The sequence below is a fragment of the Piliocolobus tephrosceles genome, chromosome 1 (assembly GCF_002776525.5).
Source record: "Piliocolobus tephrosceles isolate RC106 chromosome 1, ASM277652v3, whole genome shotgun sequence".
Lineage (NCBI taxonomy): Eukaryota > Metazoa > Chordata > Mammalia > Primates > Cercopithecidae > Piliocolobus > Piliocolobus tephrosceles.
The window spans coordinates 182,170,698-182,193,858 of NC_045434.1; the positions used below are offsets into that span (position 1 = coordinate 182,170,698).

The following is a 23,161-nucleotide window of genomic DNA, read 5'->3' on the forward strand; positions in this document are numbered from 1 at the left end:
GGCGACAGAGCTAGACTCCGTCTAAAATGAAATAAATAAATAAAGATTAAAAATAAACAAATAAAAGTTCAGATCTCTAATTCATGGTTATCTCAGGTAAATTGTTAACTTTCACTTTCTATTTTGCCATTTTAATACTTTAAACTAAAATGATGATTTTATGAAAAACGAGAAATATATATTTTTTTAATTTAATTTTTTTTGAGACCCAGTTTCACTCTTGTCACCCAGGTTGGAGTGCAGTAGTGCAATCTCAGCTCAAGCGATTCTCCTGCCTCAGCTTCCCAAGTAGCTGGGACTACAGGTGCACGCCACCACACCCGGCTAATTTTTCTATTTTTAGTAGAGAGGGGTTTTCGCCACGTTGGTCAGGCTGGTCTCGAGCTCCTGACCTCAGGTGATTCGCCTGCCTCGCGGCCTCCCAGCACTTTGTAATCCCAAAGTGCTGGGATTACAGGCATGAGATACCGCGCCCAGCCCGATAAGGTTTTTTTTTTTTTCCCCAGCAGAAATAATATATGCACTTTAAGGGCGCAAGTTCTTGGAAGGACTGCAAAATCCTATGGTTAGGCACGATTACATAAATGTCATGAGGAAGTTGGGTGTCTAAATCCTTTTGAAGGCTTATTCCAAAGATAAAGGAGGCCAAGTCTGGGCCCAAGGATCCCAAGGAAGCTGCAGGGAGGGCACGAGAGCCCAAGCCTTCCTCCAGGCCCTAACGGGATTAGGTCCCATGATAACGTTACAGAAAACTTCCTTGACGCACCAAGATCCCCCTCAAAGCCACAGCCCGCCATCGGGCCAAGTTACAAGACTCAGCAGGGACCACAGAGACCAGCAGGGACTGGAGCAATCAAGAGTCTCAGGGTCGAAGTCAAGGCTAGTCCAGGGCTGGCCGGGTGTGGGGGTCAGGTTGGACCCTGTCTAGGCTCACCTGCCGCTGTGCTAGGAAGGTCTCCCAAAGATACACTGTCCAGGAGAAGAGCAGCACGGCCCCGAAGATACGCTTCTCGGCCGGCATCTCCCACAAAGCGTCCAGCGATGCCCACATCCCCATGGCCACCCGATTCCGCCGGCTCCTTCAGCGTGCACCGGTGCCACACCGACACTCGTCCCCTCAGAGCGTCCCCGCGGTGTCACAGCGATATCCGTTCTTTCCGAGGGCCCCTATTCCGATACCCGCCCCCATCCCTCCCTCTGCGCGCTGCTGGCAGTGTCACAGACACACTCTTCCCTTTGCAGACTCTACCCAGTCCCTCCTAGTTTCTATAGAAAAATCGCCCAACCCCACCTTCCTCACTTCCGGCCCAAAGAGGGCGGGGACCCAGATGCCAAGTTCCCGGCCCTGCTGAGTTGTGTTGCATCAACATTCTTCCGCCACCTCTTAACGCTGGGTTCCGGTCTAGGGTTCTGGCTTTCCTCCTGGGCCCGTGAACGCGGCGAAGTTCTCGGCTTTCTAATCTCCAGAGCCGCAGTTCCATCCCCTGGGTCAGCGGCTTACCTTGACTGGGCTGCAGTATCTGCCCTCCTTCCCCCAACAAGGCGACAGGTAGTCGGGGCTGGGACCGGACAGAGTGGGCCGCGGCTCCCGCCTGAGGTGGCTTGGAAGGACGCGACAGTAGCCGATTTCCCAGTCTCTAAAAATCGTGCCTCTGAATTACAGCTAACTCAAAAGCGAGACCAGGCATTAGAAATGGAGTCTTTTGGCCAGTATTGGAGTGTTCGGAATTCAAGCGTATGAGAGAGTGGACGGTAGCGTTGAGAATTTTCATTTGAAAATCTCGTCTCAACCACCCCAAGTGTAGTCAGAGGCGGCGTTTTCCCTGCAAGAGTGCCCTGGAACAAAGCAAGGATAGCGTGGGTTAGACGTACCTGAAATGAAAGCGTCTTACTTTAGGGTACAAATTTGCATCAATAAGGCGCAATGCCATTTCTCTCTTGGAATTCAGAAGTGAAATATGGTGACTGGGACACCTGTACGTTTCTTTGACTTAAAAAGTGAAGTCAGTTATTCTGACCGAAAGTTAATCTGATGATTAATTGGTTAAACATATTATCGTTGCTAATTAGCATAATTATTATTTACAATAAAGTGAGCTAAATAGCTACAACTAAAATATACTTAAATTACCGTGATATTGTGATGCTAAAGATGTAAATTTCTCAACCCTGCCTAAATGCCTCTGAGAGTAATTAGTATAATTAAAAGTCACTAGAGAAAGTGGATTACTCTAATAACAGGATAACAAATTCTTTTCAAGTCAGATGGTTTCCAGTTCTTTGCTTTCAACAAAATTAATGGTGGCCCTATTGAATTGTCAGCTGATGAAGGAACACTATTTGGTTTTTGGCATGCAACTCAGAAAGAAACCAAACGATTGATTGACATTCTTACAACAAAACTACTAGCATTCTCACCTATTTGTTTATGTAAAACCATTTCTCAGCACTTGTATCTGTGAAAACAACAGAATTGAAACTGAACCCTGTTAATCCACCAGTAGGAAGTATTCATCCAGATAAATGAATTAATTGGTGGATCAGCCCCATCTGTCTAAGAGATGTGTTCCCAATAGAATTTCACCTTTTATAACTATATATTATCAATATTTGTAATCGTGTCATTTTGATCCATTACATACTAAAGATTATTGTGATGATTACTCACTTCAGACGAATTCCAGCGTAGAGCCATAAAGTTACAGGAAATTTATTGCCAAGAAGTGATCAATTAAAGGTTGTTCAGACATCAAAGTATTACATTTGAATAACATTTTTTGTTAGAGTACAATCTAAATATGTTAGAGATAATAAAAGAACAATGTTGAAGAGCTCATTAGTGTATGTTTTAATGGATAATGGTGGTTATTCAGTTATGTAGATTCTCTTGGATACATTATAGAGTGATTTAAGTTTTTAAAATTCTTTACCTTGAAAAGTTGCAATGATTTAACAGTTTTATCTTAAAATGTCAGTATTTATAATTTTCAAGAATTTACATCCATTGCAACTATTTGAATTTATGATGAAACCTGTTAGATACCAACTTAAAAATATGAGGGGTAAACACTTTTTCAAAATTTTCTCTCCCTCAGGCCATCATTGCTATGCCCTCTTCACTCTTGTCTTCAGCTGTCTTTGAGTCCAAAGCCTCACAGGAGCTTCTACCACCCAAGTTTTGTGGCTAAGGGCACAGGTTTAGAGTCAAGCTGCTTGATTGCCAGCCATGGCTGCACCATGTATTAGCAAGTTATTTAATCTGTGCATCAGATCCTCCTCAGTAACATGAGAATAACATAGCATGTACTTACTTTCTTGTATTGTTAGGATCAAATGAGAAAATTCATGTAAAGCTCCTAGCAATGTAGATGGCTCTGAGTGCCCAATAAAGGTTAGCTACTGCTTCGGAGAGGGGCATCATAGCATTGATCGGTCACCATGTGTCTGAAGAGATAGGAGAGTAGGAGGCCCAGGTTTCAAAAAGCCAAGACTGACTGGAATTCATTCATTCAATCAATACTGAATGTCTGTGAAATGCCAGACGCATTTCCGGGTGCCAGGGATATAGCAGTGAACCAAAGCCCCTCTCCTGGAGCTTACATTCTTAGCTGGGGTGGATGCAGTGTTTGATAAATAATAAGCAAATATTTAATAGTAAAAGTGGAAGTGGTGATAAGTGCTATGAAAAAAAAGCAGTAAAAAGCCATACAGCATGTTGGTATGAGGGGTGCTGCTTTACATAAGTTGGTCAAGGAAGCCTTCTCAGATTAACTGGCATTTGAGCCCCCCAAAAAAGTAAGAGAAGAAGCCATGTGAATATCTGAGGAAACTGCCAGTCAGAGTGAAGGGTAAGTGCAAAGGCCCTGAGATTGGCCAGTGCTTATCGTATCTGAGGAATGGCAAGAGGCTGTGGAAAGAGTAAGGAAGACGGGGAGTACAGATCCATGCCATCATGCAGTGTTTTAGTTAAAAGACTTTTACTTAGAATGAAAGAAGAACCCATTGCAGGATTTTGAGCAGAGCATTGCAGAATTTTCAGCAGACAATCCTCACTACAACGTGGAGAATAAATTTAATGGGGAATGGAAGGAGGGAGTGCAGTTAGGAGGCCATTTCAAGAATCCAGATGATTTAGCAGTTGCCAAGGATATCAGAAAAAAAGAAAAAAAACCAGGTGAGAGGCTGGGTGCGGCGGCTCAAGCCTGTAATCCCAGCACTTTGGGAGGCTGAGACGGGTGGATCACGAGGTCAGGAGATCGAGACCATCCTGGCTAACACGGTGAAACCCCGTCTCTACTAAAAATACAAAAAATTAGCCAGGTATGGTGGTGGGTGCCTGTAGTCCCAGCTACTTGGGAGGCTGAGGCAGGAGACTGGCCTGAACCCGGGAGGCAGAGCTTGCAGTGAGCCGAGATTGTGCCACTGCACTCCAGCCTGGGCAACAGAGCAAGACTCTGTCTAAAAAAAAAAAAAATATATATATATATATATATATACACATATATATCTCCTTCTGGGCTGGGCGCAGTGACTCATGCCTGTAATCCCAGCACTTTGGCAGGCCAAGGCGGGTGGATCACCTGAGGTCAGGAGTTCCAGACCAGCCGGGCCAACATGGTGAAACCCCATCTCTACTAAACATACAAAAAATTAGCCAGGTGTGGTGGCGGTCGCCTATAATCCCAGCTACTCGGGAGGCTGAGGCAGGAGAATCACTTGAACCTGGGAGGCAGAGGTTGCAGTGAGCCGAGATCGCTCCACTGCACTCCAGCCTGGGCAACAAGAGCAAAACTCTGTCTCAAAAAAGAAATAATAATAAAATAAAAATATACTTCCATGATGATCCCCCTTGGGAATAATATCTTCCATTTCTTTGTCTGCCTATGTAATCATTTATGGGACACCTCAATGTCACTTCCTTTGCAAAGCCTTTCCTGGCCCCACCCTGTATTCACCCACCTGTTTTTGTATTTAGTACACGATACGGGGAAGTCTCATCCAGGGGTGGCATTTTAACTCCAGTGGATCAGGCGGAAATTACAAATGGTCAAGATTACCCTTCCCTTAGGAAGATGCCACTTTGGAGCCTGCTCTCTGTTTCTCTCTCTCTCTCTCTCTCTATATATATATAATATATAATATTTATATATAAATATAAATATGTAAATATTTATATATAAATATGTAAATATTTATATATGTATATACTTATATATTATATATTTATATATAAATATGTATATATTTATATATGTATATACTTATATATAAATATGTATATAATATTTATATATAAATATTATATGTGTATATATATTTTTAGACAAGGTCTCACTGTGCCATCCAGGCTGCTTGCTGCAGCAATCTCCTAGGCTCAAGAGACCCTCCTGCTTCAGCCTCCTGAGTAGCTGGGACTGCAGGCGTGCACCACCACACCCAGCTAATTTTTTTTGATTATTTGTAGACATAAGGTGACAGAGTGAGACTCTGACTCAAAAAAAAAAAGTTATGATCCCACTGTATTATAATTCCCTGGTCTGAAATTACTTGTCTGTCTAGCCAAACTGAGTGCTCCTGAAGCACTCAGGAAAGATTCCTAGGGATTATCACAATGCTTAGCATAGGGTAGGTATCAGTAAAAGTTGGATAAAGTCAGTCTCCTTTACGTCAGTCTGTATCTACTCCCACCCTTGCTCACTTTTGAGTAATTATTGCAGGAGACCCCCTGAACTGCATATATACCTTTAGGCCAAAGACCAGCACAGAGGTCAGCCTACCTCTAAAGGACAGTCCATTGCAGGGCCCTCAAACAGCACTTTCCTCCTTTTTTTTTGTTTGTTTTTGTTTTTTTTTTTTTTTTTGAGAGGGAGTCTCGCTGTGTCTCCCAGGCTGGAGTGCAGTGGTGCTATCTTGGCTCACTGTAAGCTCCGCCTCCCGGGTTGACGCCATTCTCCTACCTCAGCCTCCTGAGTAGCTGGGACTACAGGCGCCCGCCACCTCGCCCGGCTAATTTTTGTATTTTCAGTAGAGACAGGGTTTCACTGTGTTAGCCAGGATGGTCTTGACCTCCTGACCTTGTGATCCGCCCTCCTTGGCCTCCCCAAGTGCTGGGATTACAGGCGTGAACCACCATTCCCACCCCCTACTTTTTATTTTATTTTATTATATTTTATATTTTATTTTATTTTATATTTTATTTTATTTTTTATTTTTTATTTTATTTTATTTTATATTTTATATTTTATTTTATATTTTATGTCATGTCATGTCATGTTATGTTATGTTATGTTATGTTATGTTATATGTTATTTTTGAGACGGAGTCTCGCTATGCTGCCCAGGCTGGAGTGCAGTGGCCGGATCTCAGCTCACTGCAAGCTCTGCCTCCCAGGTTCATGCCATTCTCCTGCCTCAGCCTCCCGAGTAGCTGGGACTACAGGCACCCGCCACCTCGCCCAGCTAGTTTTTTGTATTTTTAGTAGAGACAGGGTTTCACCGGGTTAGCCAGGATGGTCTCGATCTCCTGACCTCGTGATCCGCCCGTCTCGGCCTCCCAAAGTGCTGGGATTACAGGCTTGAGCCACCGCGCCTGGCCCACCCCCCACTTTTTATTATATTTAGTCTAACCTTGTTGGCATGGACCTCAAGGCCATACATCTGACCACCCTCCCTTCTCTTTCTATAGTCTTAGATTCCAGCTCAACTATCCTCTTCCCTCTATGGCAGCTTATGGTCTCCAGCCTGCTGAGTGTACACCACAATCCTAGAGACATTTTAAACTACCACTGTATCCCACTTTACCCCACCATACATACAAGTAGGAGTTCAGCGCTACTAAATAGAGAGCCAGTCTTTGCAGGGTAATTTCAATAGAGTTCTCTATCTTTATTGATACACCACTGCACACATGAGGGAAACAGTGCTTTTCTTGAAAAGATTGGAGTCCATCACATTTCAAATGGGGAAGTATACCCTGATGTGGGCGAGGGACTCTGGCAGTCAGAGCAGCTGCAGGAGGGCTCAGAGGAACAATCCGTCTTCCTGGCAGGTTTTTGAGCAATGAGTATCCCTTCTAGGTCTTTCACTTTGTTTTCCACTGTCAGAAGTTTTTTCAAAATTTTGTCTTGCAGACCCAAGGACAGGAAGATATTATTATTGTCTTGACTTAGGAGAACACTTCCTTCTGGGTTGGCTAGCAAAGCCTGAAAAATAGCTGAGCCCTTCTTGTAAAGTTTGTAGAGTGTGATTACAAACAACAATGTTTTCTAAAATGGAACAACAGAAGTTGAATGTTAGTTGCTACAGTTTTCTATCTATAAAAGAAAAACAAAACAAAAACTTAATAGTAACAGTAGTTCCTCATTCCAATAACAAGTCTCCCGTTTAGCAAAATATTTTCACATCTGTTTCATCTTTTGATTTTCACTGCAAACCACAGGTAGGCAGGTCAGGCAGGACTATTATTTGCATTTAATCAAGATTGTAATCATAGATAACCATTTTCTGAATGTCTGGAAGTAACTTTGCCTATGCATGACCTATTTATGCAGAAAAAACAGAACTAGATAACTATATACCTTCCAGTTTGAACTCTGTCATTGACCAAGGTTATATATTGGAAGTGGTAGAGCCAGGACAACAATCCAGAAATTTACACCTCCAAGTACACTTTAGGACATAGTAGTCTGAAAAACTGGATGTCCTGGTCATAGAAAAGGTTCTTAAAATATACTAGGAGAGATCTGGGTACAATGGCACACACATGTAGTCCCAGCTACTAGGAAGGGTGAGGTGAGAGGATCACTTGAGCCCAGGAGTAGTGTGCTATGATGGCACCTGTGAATGGCTACTGCACTCCAGCCTAGGCAACACAGCCAGACCCTGTCTCTTAAACAAATTTTATATATATATTTTATTTATATAAAATAAATTTTAGGTGTGAACCACTGCATCCAGCACTTTGAGAGGCTGAGATGGGAGGATTGCTTGAGGCCAGGAGTTAAAGACCAGCCTGAGCAACATAGTGAATGTAGCGAGACCCTGTCTTTACAAAAAAGTTTTTAAAATTAGCCAAGCCTGGTGGTGCATGCCTATGGTTCCACCTGCTCAGGAGGCTAAGGCAGGAGGATCACCTGAGACCAGGAGTTTGAGGCTGCAGTGAGCTATGATGACACCACTGCACTCCAGTCTGGGTGACAGAGCAAGACACTATCTCTAAAACATAAAAAAGAAATTAAAAAAAATAAAAGCATATGCCAGGCACGGTGACTCATGCCTGTAATCCTAGCACTTTGCGAGGATGAGGTGGGTGGATCACCTGAGGTCAGGAGTTCAAGACCAGCCTGGCCAACATGGTGAAACCCCGTCTCTACTTAAAATACAAAAAATTAGCTGAGCATGGTGGTATGCACCTGTAAGCCCAGCTACTCGGGAGGCGGAGGCAGGAAAATTGCTTGAACCTGGGAGGCAAAGGTTGCAGTGAGCCGAGATCGCGCCATTGCACTCCGGACGGGGGGACAAGAGCGAGACTTCATCTCAAAATAAATAAAAAATAAATGCATATGTATAGGACAGATTCTTGCTAGGATAAGAAAAAAAATCATCTTGTTCCTTATAAAAACTAGCACCACTTTTTTTTTTTTTTCTTTTTATTTTTTTTGAGACAGAGTCTCTGTCGCCTAGGCTGGAGTACAGTGGCGCGATCTTGGCTCACTGCAACCTCCACCTCCCGGGTTCAAGCAGTTCTCTTGCCTCAGCCTCCTGAGTAGCTGGGACTACAGGCATGTGCCACCACCACGCCCGGCTAATTTTTGTATTTTAAGTAGAGAGGGGGTTTCACCGTAGCACCACTTATTGAATATATGTGCTAAGATTTATATATATAATATCTCCTGTAATCCTCACAATACACATACATATGCGTGTGCACGCACAAACACATATACACACACACATTCCTGTTCAAGATTTAGGCCAGTTGGTTTACATTAAATGAGATTTTGGAGAAGAACTGAATTTTAAATCCTAGAAATTCGGTTCAAACTCCAATTTTGCCAGCTCTTACAAACTATGTGAACCTGGGTGGGTGATAATCAAGTTCTCTCATCTACAAAATGGAGAAAATAATATCTGCCCTGACTACTATGCAGGATTGTGATGGTTTAAAATAGAAACGACCTGTGACCATAATTACTAAACAATAGTGCCATATGAAAACAAGTAAATGCTAAAAAATGATCCAGTAACAACTTCTCTCTGCATTTATCAAGTAAACTTGCCACTCTTAAGAAAGCCATTTTAAAAGCCTGTCACCTTAAGTTTCCACTAAACCTCAGTGCACCTCAGTTTCTTCACTTGTCATGTGAAAATAACCTCTGTCCATTTCATGGAATTTTTGAGATTCTCAAAGCATTCGACTATATTGTATGTTAACTATTATTACTGATGACTACACAGATGTAAAATCCTGTCTTTCACAATCCCAGTCAGTTAAATTCTTACTCCCCAAAGAGCTCCTATATACTTACGGAGCCTTATTTTGTTAAAACACAATAATGAGCACATTGTGATGAATTCATACATATGCCTTCTTATCAGTTACAGAACAATGGCATAGGAAGAAAGGCCATACTCATGATCCTAGCTATACTTTGTTGCCTATTCTAGAAACATAGTAGCACTCAAAGATGAATAAATGACCAAAACATTTTGAGGGTAAGGCTGTCTTTTCAGCTTACAAACATATTTGGTCTATTTTATTACAGAAGACAAGCCGAAGACAGCTGTGAGAAAGAGCATTTTTATGCCCAAAGCCTAATTGATGGAGGTTTTCAAGGATAACCTACTTTCTGCCAACTTAAGAGACAAAGGTTTGCCTTGGCACATCTGCATGATCTTAAAACTGGTGGCAGCAATATGGGAGAGAACTAATCAAATTTCAATTTATAACTATAGAAATGTTTGTAACAAAAGAGTATAACCTGAATTGACCGAATACTTCGTTTCCATAAGGCATATATTCCTATTGCCAACAAAATCAAGAAAGAAATCCTCAAGATGATTTGCACAGCTGGAGCAAGATTATCTAATAGTCCCAAATTTGTTTGCTGAGGTGCACTAGTCTCTCCCAAAAAACTTGCTTGTATCCAATTCCATACTGTGCTCAGAGAATCTAAGAGGTTGTCCCAGTTAGAAGAGGAAGATGTTGACATTTTAATAAGTAGCAGCTCCAGGAACTACATGTGCAGAAGCTTCAGGAATCTAGATATCAGTTAGGGGTAGTGGCCTGGGGGCCCACATATTCTGGAGCCATTGTGTGCTGTGCTTTGTGATGTCACTGTTCCAAAGGTCAGCTTGCTTCCCACTCACTCAACCAGTGAATCTTACTCAAAACCAACCAGGCACCGGCCTGGGTTTTCAGTTCATTCATATTGCTTTATCTGATCTTTGGCTAGTTCTGGCTCTAGCAAAGTGCTGTCCAGTACAACTTTCTGCAATAATGAAAATGTTCTTTATCTGCCATGTCCAATATGGTAACCACTAGTTACCTGAAATGTGAATAGTGCAGCAGAGATGGAATTTTGCATTTTAACTAAATTTGGCCAGGCACAGTGGCTCACGCTTGTAATCCCAGCACTTTGGGAGGCCGACGCAAGTGGATCACTTGAGCCCAGGAGTTTGAGACCAACCTGGCCAACAAGGTGAAATCCTGTCTCTACTAAACATACAAAAATTAGCCTGGCATGGTAGTGCACACCTGTAGTCCCAGCTACTTGGGAGGCTGAAGCAGGAGAATCACTTGAACCTGGGAGGCAGAGGTTGCAGTGAGCTGATGTTGTATTCCAGCCTTGGTGACAGAATGAGACTCCGTCTAAAAAAAAAAAAGTTAAATAGCCACATGTGGCTAGTGGCTTCTCTCTTATTTAGTGTAGATCTACATTTCCAACAATTCATCACATGGACAGCAGCTGTTGCAGCTGTTTTCACATAATAAAAAAAGCTGAGGTGTATTGAGGTTGAATGGAAATGTGAGGAGATAGGATTTTTTATTTTTATTTTTTTGAGCTGGAGTGCAGTGGCATGATCTCAGCTCACTGCACCCTGTGCCTCCTAGGTTCAAGCGATTCTCCTGCCTCAGCCTCCTGAGTAGCTGGGATTACAGGCTTGCGCCACCACACCTGGCTAATTTGTTATATTTTTAGTAGAGATGGGGTTTCACCATGTTGGCCAGGCTGGTCTAGAACTCCTGACCTCAAGTGATCCACCCGCCTCAGCCTCCCAAAGTGCAGGGATTACAGGCATGAGCCACCGCACCCAGCAAGGAAATAGGATATAAACAGGGCTTTTTTTTTTTTTCTGAGACGAGTCTTGGAGTCTCACCGTGTCGCCCAGGCTGGAGTGCAGTGGCGCAATCTCAGCTCACTGCAACCTCTGCCTCCTGGGTTCAAGTGATTCTCCTGGCTCAGCCTCCTTAGTAGCTGGGATTACAGGCATGTGCCACCACACCCAGCTAATTTTTAAATTTTTAGTAGAGATGGGGTTTCACCATGTTAATTAGGCTGGTCTTAAACTCCTGAGTTCATGATCCACCTGCCTCGGCCTCCCACAGTGCTGGGATTATAGGCATGAACCACCATGCCTGGCCTTCAGTACACCTTTAATAGTGGCATCCACCCACTCATCTGTCAGTCACTTCTACTCAGTAGTCGCATCATGCCCTATTAGGACTTACTGACTTATGCAATGCCTACTTTCAAGCCTTTGATAAATTCTTTTTTTTTGAGACAGAGTCTCGTTCTGTTCCCCAAGCTGGAGTGCACTGGTGCGATCTTGGCTTACTGCAACCTCTGCCTCCTGGGTTCAAACTATTCTCCTACTTCAGCCTCTTGAGTGGCTGAGATTAGGCACGCGCCTCGCCTGGCTAATCTCTGCATTTTTAGTAGAAACGGGGTTTCACCATGTTGGCCAGGCTGGTCTCGAACTCCTGATCTCAGCTGATCCTCCTACCTTGCCCTCCTAAAATGCTGGGATTATAGGCATGAGAAATAGCACCTAGTCAGCCTTTGATAAATTCTTACAGGTTTTTCATTGCCTTTCAAACAAAATCCAAAATCTGTAACATGGCTAACAGGGCACTAAAATGCCTGGACCCTGCTTGCGTACCAAGTCTTCTCTTCCTCTGCCATTTGTTCTTTCAACTCCAGCTATAGTAGTCTTATCAATGCGACCAACACACCAAGCTGTTGAACCACAAAGCCTTGACACATAATTGGATTATGATTACTCGCATTCTTCGCCTGGCTTCCCCGTCCTCCCCCAGGTTGGAGTTCAGTGCCTATTCACAGGTGTGATTATTGCACACTACAGCCTCTAACTCCTAGGCTCAAGTGATCCTCCCACCTCAGCCTCCCAAGTAGCAGGCACTACAGGTTATTGCCTGGCTAACTTCTATTGATTCTTTAGGTTTCAGTTTAAACATTATCCTCAATGAAGCTTTTGCTGTCCTTTTTTGGTCCACTTCTCACAAGCCCCTCTATTCCCCCTGTTTAAAAATAAAAGCACTTTTACTTATGTGTACTGTTTTAATGTCTGTCTTCCCTATTGGATTTTTTTTTGAGGGGGGGAGGTTGGGGGGGTACAGGGTCTCACTCTGTTGCCCATGCTGGAGTACAGTGGCCTGATCTCGGCTCACTGCAACCTCTGCTTCCTGGATTCAAGCAGTTCTCCTGCCTCAGCCTCCCTAGTAGCTGGGATTACAGGAACGCACACCACCATGGCCCAACTAATTTTTGTATTTTTAGTAGAGACAGGGTTTCACCATGTTGTTTTCACCATGTTGCATGTTGACCAGGCTGCATGTTCACAATGCTGCATGTTGCATGTTCACCATGTTGCATGTTCACCATGTTCACCATGTTGCATGTTCACCATGTTGCATGTTCACCAACATGCATGTTGACCAGGCTGGTCTCAAACTCCTGACTTCAAATATCCACCTGCCTCTGCCTCCCAAAGTGCTGGGATTACAGACATGAGTCACCACAACCAGTCCCCTATTGGATTCTTAAATCTCTATGATGCAGGAAAGAGTCTTGTTTAATACTTACCACCCAGGGGCTAGCAGATGGTATATGCTTTCTAAATATTTGGCTTCTTAACCATTTAGATAGCTTTCCTACGCCTCTGGTCTTTTTTTTTCAGGCTATTACCTGCCAAATACATGTTGACAGATTTTTAAATCTCTTGCCTATCCTGGTTACCTTCCCCAGAGTGAATCAAACCTCCAAATGCAGTCTGTCACAGAAACCACTCCTGCAGGAGTAGACCAAGGTCACAGAGGGATAGGCCACTCTTTCTAGACACAGTTCTACATAATAGGGTATAAAATCAGTAGTATAAAGCCAGGAGGTATCACAGTTTACCTTGGGGTAGGAGGTGAGGAGGAGCAACGTTTCTGAGTTTTAGAAGTTTCTGGCCAGGTGCAGTAGTTCATGCCTGCAATTCCAGCACTTTGGGAGGCTGGGGTGGGAGGATTGCTTGGGCTCAGGAGTTCAAGATCAGCCTGGGCAACCTAATGAGATCTCGTCTCAAAACATAACAAAAACGAGTTAGTAAAAGTTTCAGAAAACTTGCCTTTTTCATAGCTTTCATGTTATTCACAGAAAAAAATATGCACCAGTTTCCCATCTCTATATTCAAAAATGAAGAAATGTCAACACCATGACTGTGGAGTCTGAGTTGAATAACCTGGCTTTCACCTACACTTCAAATTGTATTTCCCACTATTCACCTTCACAAACACTCACATTACAGAACTGTGGTATTTTTGGTACTTCAAATACCACCTGCAACTTTCCATCTGTTATTCCTTTATACTAAATGTCCCTCTCTGACATTCTTCCAGTCAGAAGAGATTGGAAACTGGGCTCCATCTCTATTTGTGCCAGCCAGGCAAGATGCTTTGTCTCAAGTACTTTGTCAGATAAGGATAATAACAGCACCTACTTCATTGGATTATGAAAATTCAACAAGATAATTTTATGTAAAATGCGAAAAAGCATCACCACCCTGAATTCTCACAGTACTTCCCACTGCAGGCCAGTGCTTCTAGAACTTTCCTGTGCCTAAGAATCACCTGGAGATCTTACTAACACGCACATTTGGGTCCAGTAGGTCTAGAGTAGGGCCTGAAATTATGCATTTTTATTAGTAACAATCTCCTAGGTGATGCCCATACTGCTGGCCCACTACCACACTTTAAGTAACAATGTTTTGAGAAACTCCAGCCCTCCCTTCACCTTGTGAAAGCTTCTTAATGGCCCTGACAATTTTACTGTTTTTCCTCCCATTGCACCTGGAATTGTATCTTTTTATTTTATTTATTTATTTATTTATTTATTTATTTTTTTTGAGACAGAGTCTTGCTCTGTCGCCCAGGCTGGAGTGCAGTGGCCGGATCTCAGCTCACTGCAAACTCCGCCTCCCGGGTTCACGCCATTCTCCTGCCTCAGCCTCCGGAGTAGCTGGGACTACAGGCGCCCGCCACCTCACCCGGCTAGTTTTTGTATTTTTACTAGAGACGGGGTTTCACCGGGTTAGCCAGGATGGTCTCGATCTCCTGACCTTGTGATCCGCCCGTCTCGGCCTCCCAAAGTGCTGGGATTACAGGCTTGAGCCACTGCGCCCGGCCTGTATCTTTTTAAATGTGTGTACTTAAATATTTGGTGAATGACTATGTCTTAGGCAGTTCAGCTCAGTAGGCTATTTGGGACTCAGAAAGGATAGATTGAGCATGGAATACCCCGAGGAAGGCTAATAAAAAACTTTCTTCTCCACAGTTCCTTACCCTTTTTCATACATGGGCTCATGAAAATGGGAAAAACACTGAAGCAAGAGAATTCTGGGTACAGGCAAGAATAGAAGCGTCTGGAAGTCTTCATTCCTACTCAACATTTGGAGGCACTCTTGAATTGAAAAAGCTTTGAAAACAAAGTCAGTGCTTTCAGGTCTGTGCCAGGGTTGGGACAAATTCCAGAGATACCAAGTTAAAATGATTACTACAAGCTAAAAAAAAAAAAAACCCCTTTGCCCTGTATTATCATATAGTCATTCATGCTGGTTTAAACATAAGTTTTTTTTTCTTTGAAACGGAGTCTTGCTCAGTTGCCCAGATTGGAGTGCAGTGGCACGATCTCAGCTCACTGCAACTTCCGTCTCCAGGGTCCAAGCGATTCTCCTGCCTCAGCCTCCTGAGTAGCTGGGATTACAGGCATCTGCCACCACACCTAGCTAATTTTTGTATTTTTAGTAGAGATGGGGTTTCTCCATGTTGGTCAGGCTGGTCTCAAACTCCTGACCTCAGGTGACCTACCCACCTCGGCCTCCCAAAGTGCCAGGATTATAGGTGCGAGCCACCGCACCCAGCCAAAAGTATTTAATAAAGATCAAATGATGCAAGCTGCTCTAACTGGGATAGACAGTGATCTTAGGATCAATTACTTAGGCTTGTACTTGAACGATTTTATTTATTTTTGAGACAGTCTTGCTCCGTCACCCAGGCTGGAGTGCAGTGGTATGATCTCGGCTCACTGCAACATCCACCTCACGGGTTCAAGCGATTCTCCTGCCTCAGCCTCTCGAGTAGCTGAGACTACAGGCGTGTGCAATTATGCCCAGCTAATTTTTTGTATTTTTAGTAGAGACGGGGTTTCACCGTGTTAGCCAGTTTGCTCTTGACCTCCCAACCTCATGATCTGCCCACCTCAGTCTCCAAAAGTGCTGGGATTACAGGCATGAGCCACCGCGCGCGGCCTAATTGGGCTCTTAAAATCTGGGTTTAATTTCACTGTGAATGGCCTCACTTGGTCCTTCCAGGGGCTACAAGTTCTTTTTGGTTGAATGGATATAGTTCAGTCTTAGATAAATTAGCTTTTTCTTATTCTGGACTAACCATCTCTCTAGTATGAGGAATTTTTACTAGGCCTACAGGTGCTTCTCATGATCAAATCACAAAAAGGGACCTTTCACCTATACCCCCTCCCTTCCTAAGTGAGGAAATTCAAGTCACTGAAGAATTAGCTGGATTCCAAAGAAACAATAGTGGTCTCAGTCTCTAAGATCCTTGTTTCTGCCACTTCTTTCAACAGTCTTACTCAGATCATTCCAATTTCTCAGAATCCTCTGTTACCTACTGGGATCTGAGACAAGAAATGACTTGGTTATGGGCGTGCTTTAGACTCAGGGTAAGGTGACAGAATGAAATTCCTGAAGAGCTGACAAAACAAGAAAATAAGGTTTAAGGGTCAGAGAAAAGATCTTGAAAATCTAGCCACAATAGGCCAGGCACGGTGGCTCAAGCCTGTAATCCCAGCACTTCGGGAGGCCAAGGCGGGTGCATCACGAGGTCAGGAGTTCAAGACCAGCCTGGCCAAGATGGTGAAACCCTGTTTCTACTAAAAACACAAAAAATTAGCCAGGCGTGGTGGCACACGCCTGTAATCCCAGCTACTCTGGAGGCTGAGGCAGAGAACTGCTTAAACCTGGAGGGGCAGAGGTTGCAGTGAGCCGAGATCGCCCCACTATACTCCAGCCTGGGCAACAGAGCAAGACTCAATTGCGGGGGGCGGGGGGGGGGGGAATTCTAACCACAAGGATGATAAAGAGATGTTAGTTGTCTGAGTCACTTCATATCTAGCTAATGAAAGTGGTTGAAAACTTCACAAGGAACAGGAAATAAAACTGTATTAAAAGGACATCCCACAGTCTAATAAAACTCAACACATCTAAAAGCCAAACTCACCTTGGTTTCCATTATCTTCCCAATCAATCAATCCTCCTTTGTATACCTACCTCAAATGGTTGCATGAGTACCAAATCTTTTCCTTGACTCTCTAAACCCCCAAAATCCTGTCTCCTTAAATATCTCAATCTCATCTACTCTGCCCTCTGCTGCATCAGTACATACACTCACCAAGCTTTCCTCAATTACTTCAAGTCTACTGTTTCCAATTTCAGCTCCTCAAATCAAGTCAGCACTCCACACTTCCAGTGATATATGCCTATAGACTCAAGTCCAAATTCCTTAGTGTTCATGATTTAGTTCATGCTGTCTCTTCAACGATGTCACTCTCTTGTTCCCCTTTTATTGCCAGCATATCAAATTATTTGTAGTTTCCTAGAAACATGCCCTCTGAATTTGCTATGTCCTTCATGTTCTGGTTGGCATATCCTCTCCTTTCTACTCGGACATCTGGACATCCTCTGGGAGCTATCTTCACTCCCACAGCTAATTAATCTCAGAACCTTCTTCCACAAAAACAAAAATTTTAAGATAAAAAGAACCTTGTTCTGGGATGGGCGTGGTGGCTCACGCCTGTAATCCCAGCACTTTGGGAGACCGAGGTAGCAGAATAACTTGAACCCAGGAGGGGGAGGCTGCAGCGAGCCGAGACTGCACCATTGCACTCCAGCTTGAGCAACAAGAGTGAAACTCCGTCTTAAAAAAAAAAAAAACAAAAAACAAACAAAAAACAAAAAAACCTTGTTCTGAATGATTGTTAATAATAAAAAAATTACTGGGGTAAAATGTGAGTGGCATATTTCAGAAAATACAAGTACAATTTCGGTTTACATGTGGCATGAAAACTCATTATAAGTAAACAACAAATGGGTGAAAAATTGTAATTTATTGAAACTCAACTCAAAAAATATAAGATGCTGTAGTGTACAATATATTACACAAAGCACCCTCAGGTGCACATTCAAGTCAAGTAAGAACTCCATATCCCTTTCCCTAACCCTCCCACCCTGGGACCTTAGTATTTGTTCCATATACAATCATGCACACTTAATTTGAAAAAGGAAGCCCCAGTATATTTTGATGTATTAATTAGCACCAAACAAGAGTACAGTTCTTTTTTTTTTTTTTTTAATAAACAAAAAAACCCAATCATTAAACCAACTGGAGAGCTAATGGATTCAGCCAATACTGCTGACATAGATATTATACATTCATGTAAATACACAGCCTATTCTACCTAAACAACGGTGTGGCTGCTTCTCAGCCTTTGTTCGAGTTGGCAAATATCCCCATGTTGCAGTGTTGGAGCCAGTCTGTTACTAAAACAAAACTGCTACTTATGAACTTCCTACACAAAGCTCATCTGTCTTTTTTGTTGGAAATAAGTCTAAAATTGGTGTGGAAAACTTAGATCTTTCAAGAACAACCACTGGGCGAAGATAATGAAGCTGTTTTAAGGCAAGCTCTCCACAGTCTGTTAATGCTTTGTCCAATACGACTCTCAGGTTTTCCAAGGAAGGAACTGTTGTTGTTTCAGCTACTATTAAAGGTGGGATTGCAGTCAGGTTCTCATGAATTGTAGAGTCACTGGAAGAATGAGGTATGTCAACTTCAGGTTCATTGTCACTCACCATATTATTTGCCACAACATTCCCTGTTAAATCATTACTGGGCTGTGAAGAATTATTTAATGTTAAGTGCTCTGAAGGCTCCCAATCATCAAAATCATCTTCTTTCTCTTCACTTTCCTGAATAAATTTCAGAAATGAAGATTCAAATCCCATAGGTTTGTAGGTCTTCAAATCAAATGACCGGGGCTGTGAATGTTTCCTAAAATTCTCTTTTGGGACGTGGGTTGGACTTTTTACAGTGTTTTCTTGCCCTGAACCATGTTGCCTAGTTTCTGTTTCTTTGATCCTTGGTAAAGGCAGCTGGAAACTTGTGAAATAAGTCCCACTTTCAGTCCCACTGGGATTAGGTATGGAATTTTCTATTTTACAAGGAGGAGGAGGCTGAACTATATTACACTGTTCCAGGGAAGTGGTTTCTGAACTATGGTTACATTTCAAAGTTCCCCTGTAAAGCAGAGTATCTGCATCAAATACTGAGCTGCTTTCTATGCACCCTTTCTGACCTCCATCCCTTTCACTTGAATGACAGGAATCAGTGTTCTGGATGGGTGCACTACTGTCACCCGGGGAATGGCTGTGTTCTGTGTGCTCTGATTCACAGCTTCTATTTTCTTCTTTCTTTATACAAGTATCTGCTTCAGAAGGGGGTTCCTCCTTAATTTTGGTACCATACTTAACGCAAACAACAAGGTTCTCCATCTGTTGCTCTAAATAGGCACTACTCATCTGATGAGTGCGTTTGTAATGCCTCACAATGCTGCTCTCCAACTTCACCACAGATAAGCATCCTTGAACCATGCAGGGGTACTGTGTGTGCTCAGAGTGCTCCACACACATATGGAGAGCCTCAGCTCTGGTTTTAAAACTTATTGGGGCTTTCTTTTCTTTGATTAAGCCACATTTTTTAGCTTTAGCATTAAATGATCTCCTGGTGGTCTGATGTTCATGCCCCTGAGTGTCAGCTGTTTGACATACCTTTTCACTCCTTAGTAGTCTCTCATTTGCTACTTTCTGGCTTCTAAACAAATCGTCATAATAATCTTTATGTCGGTAATATACATGTTGTGAGTAATTACTGCGATGGGTGAAAATCTGGCCACAGCCATTAAGATCACAATGAATTTCATAATCTGAATGTATTTCCCCTTCAATATTATGCTGTTCCATCAAGTGGTGCTTCAACTTGTTGAATGTATAAAAAACAGCAGGGCACTGAGGCTGGTTACAAGAAAACCTTGCTGCAGATTCAGCTTCGGAAAGTACTTTAGGCTCTTCAGTATGGTCTAGGTTATGAGAGTCACTACAGTGCTTAGCAAGAGCTTTGGAACACAGGAAGCGTTTATTACATTCCTTATATTTGCAAGCAAATATCTTTTTACATTTGACAAGTTCCCTTTTGGTTCTTGCTTTGTCTTTCTCTAAACATAACTGTTCTTTGTTGTACTGATGTACAGTTCTGTAATGGCGAATTAAGCCTTTTAGATTGGTGAATGAGGAGTTGCAAGTTTTATGGATACAATGGAATGGTTTGTGGTATTTATTCAAAATATAACACAGATTTCCTTTAGCAACAGTTCGCCTGCTACCTCTGCCCTCTCTTCCTTCTTGTTCTTCTCTATGGCTGCCTATTGGTGATGAAATGTCAGATGTTTTACTTTCTGTTTCTTCACAAGATGATTCCAAATCTGTTTCAGAACTGCATTCATCCTTCTTAGGATGACAGTGTGGTTTCTCGGAGTTACTGTTGGGATCACCTCCAAGTTCTGCAGAACAATCACCTTTCAACCTATCTACTGAACATGGGCCTTCATGATCACACTTTTCATTATCTAATAGTTTGTGAGTTGCTCTGTCACTGCCAATTTGATGTTTATTTTTATAATGAATCCTAAGGTGTGTTTTTCTTGTAAATGACCTTTGGCAAATATGACATTGAAATGGGGAATACCGATGTTGGAACATGGTTAACTGAAGGACTTTTTCTTTTGAATAATTATGCTTTTTAAGATAATGCATTAACAGAGCCTCTCTGGTCACAAATTCATATTTGCATCCTTGAAGCTCACAGAAAAACGGCTTAGCCGCCAACTGTGCAAGGTACTGACTTGGCATATTTTCATCTTGATTCTGAAAATTAAGGTCTGAGATAGATGAAACTGATTGAAGAGACTTAGCACCACTGGATGGGTACGCCTGCAATGACCCTGAGAAAGAGCCATGTGTTATTGAGTTTTTCAAGCTTAAATGTTTCAAGCGTAACAGAAGTTCCAACATGGTATCCTCTGTACAGGGCCTTTTAGAAGCACAAATGGAGGATTCTGAGGAATAACCTTGATGTTCTCGTTTACATTTAATGTGAATATTGTGATCTAGACCTTCATCTGGGGAGTCACTGTTTGTATCTGAGCTGGGTTTAGGTTCTGCATCCAACTTTTCTGTTGTCTGATTATGTTCATTACCCAAAGAGGGAAACAGATCTTTCGTCTTTATCTTTTTGGGCTTGAAATGGTATGGATGAACCTTCCGTAAATGTTTCTGCATTCCTCTTGCATTTTTGTATGTGGAACCACAGCCATCAAAACCACAGGTAAACTTAGTCCCGTCAAAACAAACTGCCATACTGGAACATTTTTCTTTTAAACTGGAGGGCCCAAAGACTTTCTCATTAGATAACAATATATCCTGCATGGTTTCAGAGTGATCTAGTGTGTCAATTAACTCTTCATTCATTGAAGCTGAAGAGCTATGACTTAACTGATCACTAGAATTACTGTCACTGTTTTCTTTCAGGTTTTCTGCAGTTTCTGTATCTATTTGAGAATTAGCTGATTCTGCACAGAAAAGATCTTCAGGTAAATGTGATTTATCAGTTTGGTTAAGTAGATGGGGCTGATTAACACAATCTTGCTTTTCACCTGTTGCAGACTCCTCAAGTTTCACTGATTTCTTTATGTCACCATTTGAATTTTCAACATTATGCATTGAGAGGTGATTCTGGTATTCAATTTTGGAGTAATAGAACTTTTTACAGCCAAGAAAGTTGCACGTGTAAGATGCATCCCTAAAGTGTTGTGCTTCATGGTGGTAAAGCTGTCCCAAGTCACTGAAAACAATATTACAGCCATTTAATTCACATTTATAACGCAGATCATCATGCTTTTGTTTATGGTTAAGTAGTTCATTTACTGATCCAAACCTAGCATAGCAATCTATAGATACACACATATAAGGTTGAGGCCCACAATGCACTTGTTCATGCTCCCGAAGGTGAAAAGCAGACATAAAATGTCGTCGACAGTAAGTACACTTCTCTCTTCTATTTTTCATATCCAAGTAGTGCTTGGCATTTTCATCATTATTTTGGTGTTCAGCTTTAAGATGCACACTTAAGTATTTAAATTGCTTAAACACACGGGAACAGTCTGTACCAGGACATGGATACAAATCTCTGTCTTGCAGGTGGCAATCTTCTAATTTGCTGAATGTGACATATTCATGAGACTCTCCTTTGGCTTGTTCATTCAATGAATGGTTTTGCTCTGGGATTGCAGAGGGGCTCTTGGGACAAATACCCTTTTGAGAGCCTTTCAACAGTAATTTCTTTTTAGAGCGGTCCCTTCTGCTTGGTGGCATTTTAACATGCTCCATCACATGAGGAACAAACATTTCTTTTCTCTTAAATTTTTTAATACAAACTGGACAGGTGTAAATTCCATCTTCCATATGCATCTTAGAATGATGAAGAATTCTAGCCTCTATACATTCCCGCTTACATAACAAACAGAAAAACTTATACTGAAGCCACCTCTGATATCTTTCAGAAGAGCCGATGGGTTTTTTGTCTCTTTTCTCCTTATGCTGATCTGTCAAATCTCTTCTTCTATATTGTTTATCTTCTTTACCCTCATCGTAGTCACTGAGAAATGACTCTAAAACATCTGTGTCATTAATGGACATTTCATAGCCACTTAAATCATCATCAGAATCTGAGGCTTCTTGTCCTAAAAGTTGGTGGCAGTGTCGTTTTAAAGTTTTCCAGTCCCAAAACTCAGGATCAAAAGGCCAGTGGGCTTTTAAAGCTAGTAAGAGCTCACATCGAAGAGAATTTGGAACCGGTGCATTTTCTTCATCAAATTTTTGATCTGGCTGCAAATACAGTTCTTCTAACATATTAAATCCATCCAAACTGGGTTCAATTAAGAATTCTGTAAGCTGACAGGCTCGTCTAACTTCTAAATCTTCTGGTAAAAGACAGGCAATTGTTTTACAAACTGATGCCTTCATTTCCTCATCTTCACTTGATCTGAGTTGAAGAGCTCTGACACACAGTAAAATTGACACCCCAAGACCAGCATCTTGTGCCTGTAAGTAAAACAGGATAAAAAAAATTTTTTTTTTGCATACAGAAAGATTATATAACTTTCACTGATACGAAATTTTAGGTTGTAAAAACTTTTAGAGTTCCTAAATTTTATCTTAAATCTTTCTTCATGAAAGATACATTTAGATATTTCTTGTCTCAACATGCAAAGAACTGAATTAGATGCTACAACTATGAACAATGTACATTTACTAGGCACTGTGTGTTAAAGCAGTTCCTTACTTTCAAGGAATTTATCTGTACCCCGAATGCATAAACAATAAATGCATGTGAATCCAAAGAAATTCAGGATAAGTAAGGTCACTGAAGGATTCAAAATAGAATGATGTTGAGCAGAGGGGCAGTGTTTAAA

The 23,161-nt window shown here is 42.1% G+C and overlaps 3 protein-coding genes across 5 annotated transcripts in view; all 3 read right to left on the bottom strand.

The window, feature by feature from the left end:
• The window catches only part of ZMPSTE24 (zinc metallopeptidase STE24), a 49,921-nt gene extending 48,644 nt beyond the window's left edge, over positions 1-1,277 (bottom strand). The window contains exon 1 of the mRNA XM_023221250.2: positions 935-1,277. Coding sequence (XP_023077018.1) covers positions 935-1,057 — 123 coding nt within the window. The 5' untranslated portion in view covers positions 1,058-1,277. The remainder of the gene's footprint in view (positions 1-934) is intronic.
• Positions 1,278-6,863: 5,586 nt separating this feature from the next.
• On the bottom strand, positions 6,864-14,431 carry TMCO2 (transmembrane and coiled-coil domains 2). Of its 2 annotated transcripts, none has more exons than XM_023221249.1 (2): positions 9,980-10,618; positions 6,864-7,264 (listed from the first exon to the last, which is right to left on the bottom strand). In XM_023221249.1, exons 1-2 carry the CDS (start codon positions 10,208-10,210, stop codon positions 6,947-6,949), a joined length of 549 nt encoding a protein of 182 aa, XP_023077017.1. In that variant the 5' UTR covers positions 10,211-10,618; the 3' UTR covers positions 6,864-6,946. The 2 variants fall into 2 exon arrangements, 1 of the variants encoding a protein (XP_023077017.1); XR_002733493.2 differs by lacking the exon at positions 9,980-10,618 and adding an exon at positions 13,421-14,431 and having other exon boundaries at positions 7,131-7,264.
• Positions 14,432-17,664: 3,233 nt separating this feature from the next.
• RLF (RLF zinc finger) overlaps positions 17,665-23,161 on the bottom strand; it is an 83,155-nt gene continuing 77,658 nt past the window's right edge. For both annotated transcript variants that reach the window (XM_023221247.2, XM_023221248.3), the window contains one exon: positions 17,665-22,790. In XM_023221247.2, the coding sequence (XP_023077015.1) occupies positions 18,135-22,790 (4,656 nt within the window). In that variant the 3' untranslated portion in view covers positions 17,665-18,134. The remainder of the gene's footprint in view (positions 22,791-23,161) is intronic.

What these genes read in the sequence shown, in the direction of transcription:
- TMCO2 (XM_023221249.1), bottom strand. Translation starts at nt 10,210, where the DNA reads ATGTCAACATCTTCCTCTTCTAACTGGGACAACCTCTTAGATTCTCTG. An exon ending in GAAGTATTCGGTCAATTCAG is followed by an intron (nt 7,265 to 9,979) that starts GTTATACTCTTT and finishes GTTCCATTTTAG; the next exon opens with AAAACATTGTTGTTTGTAAT.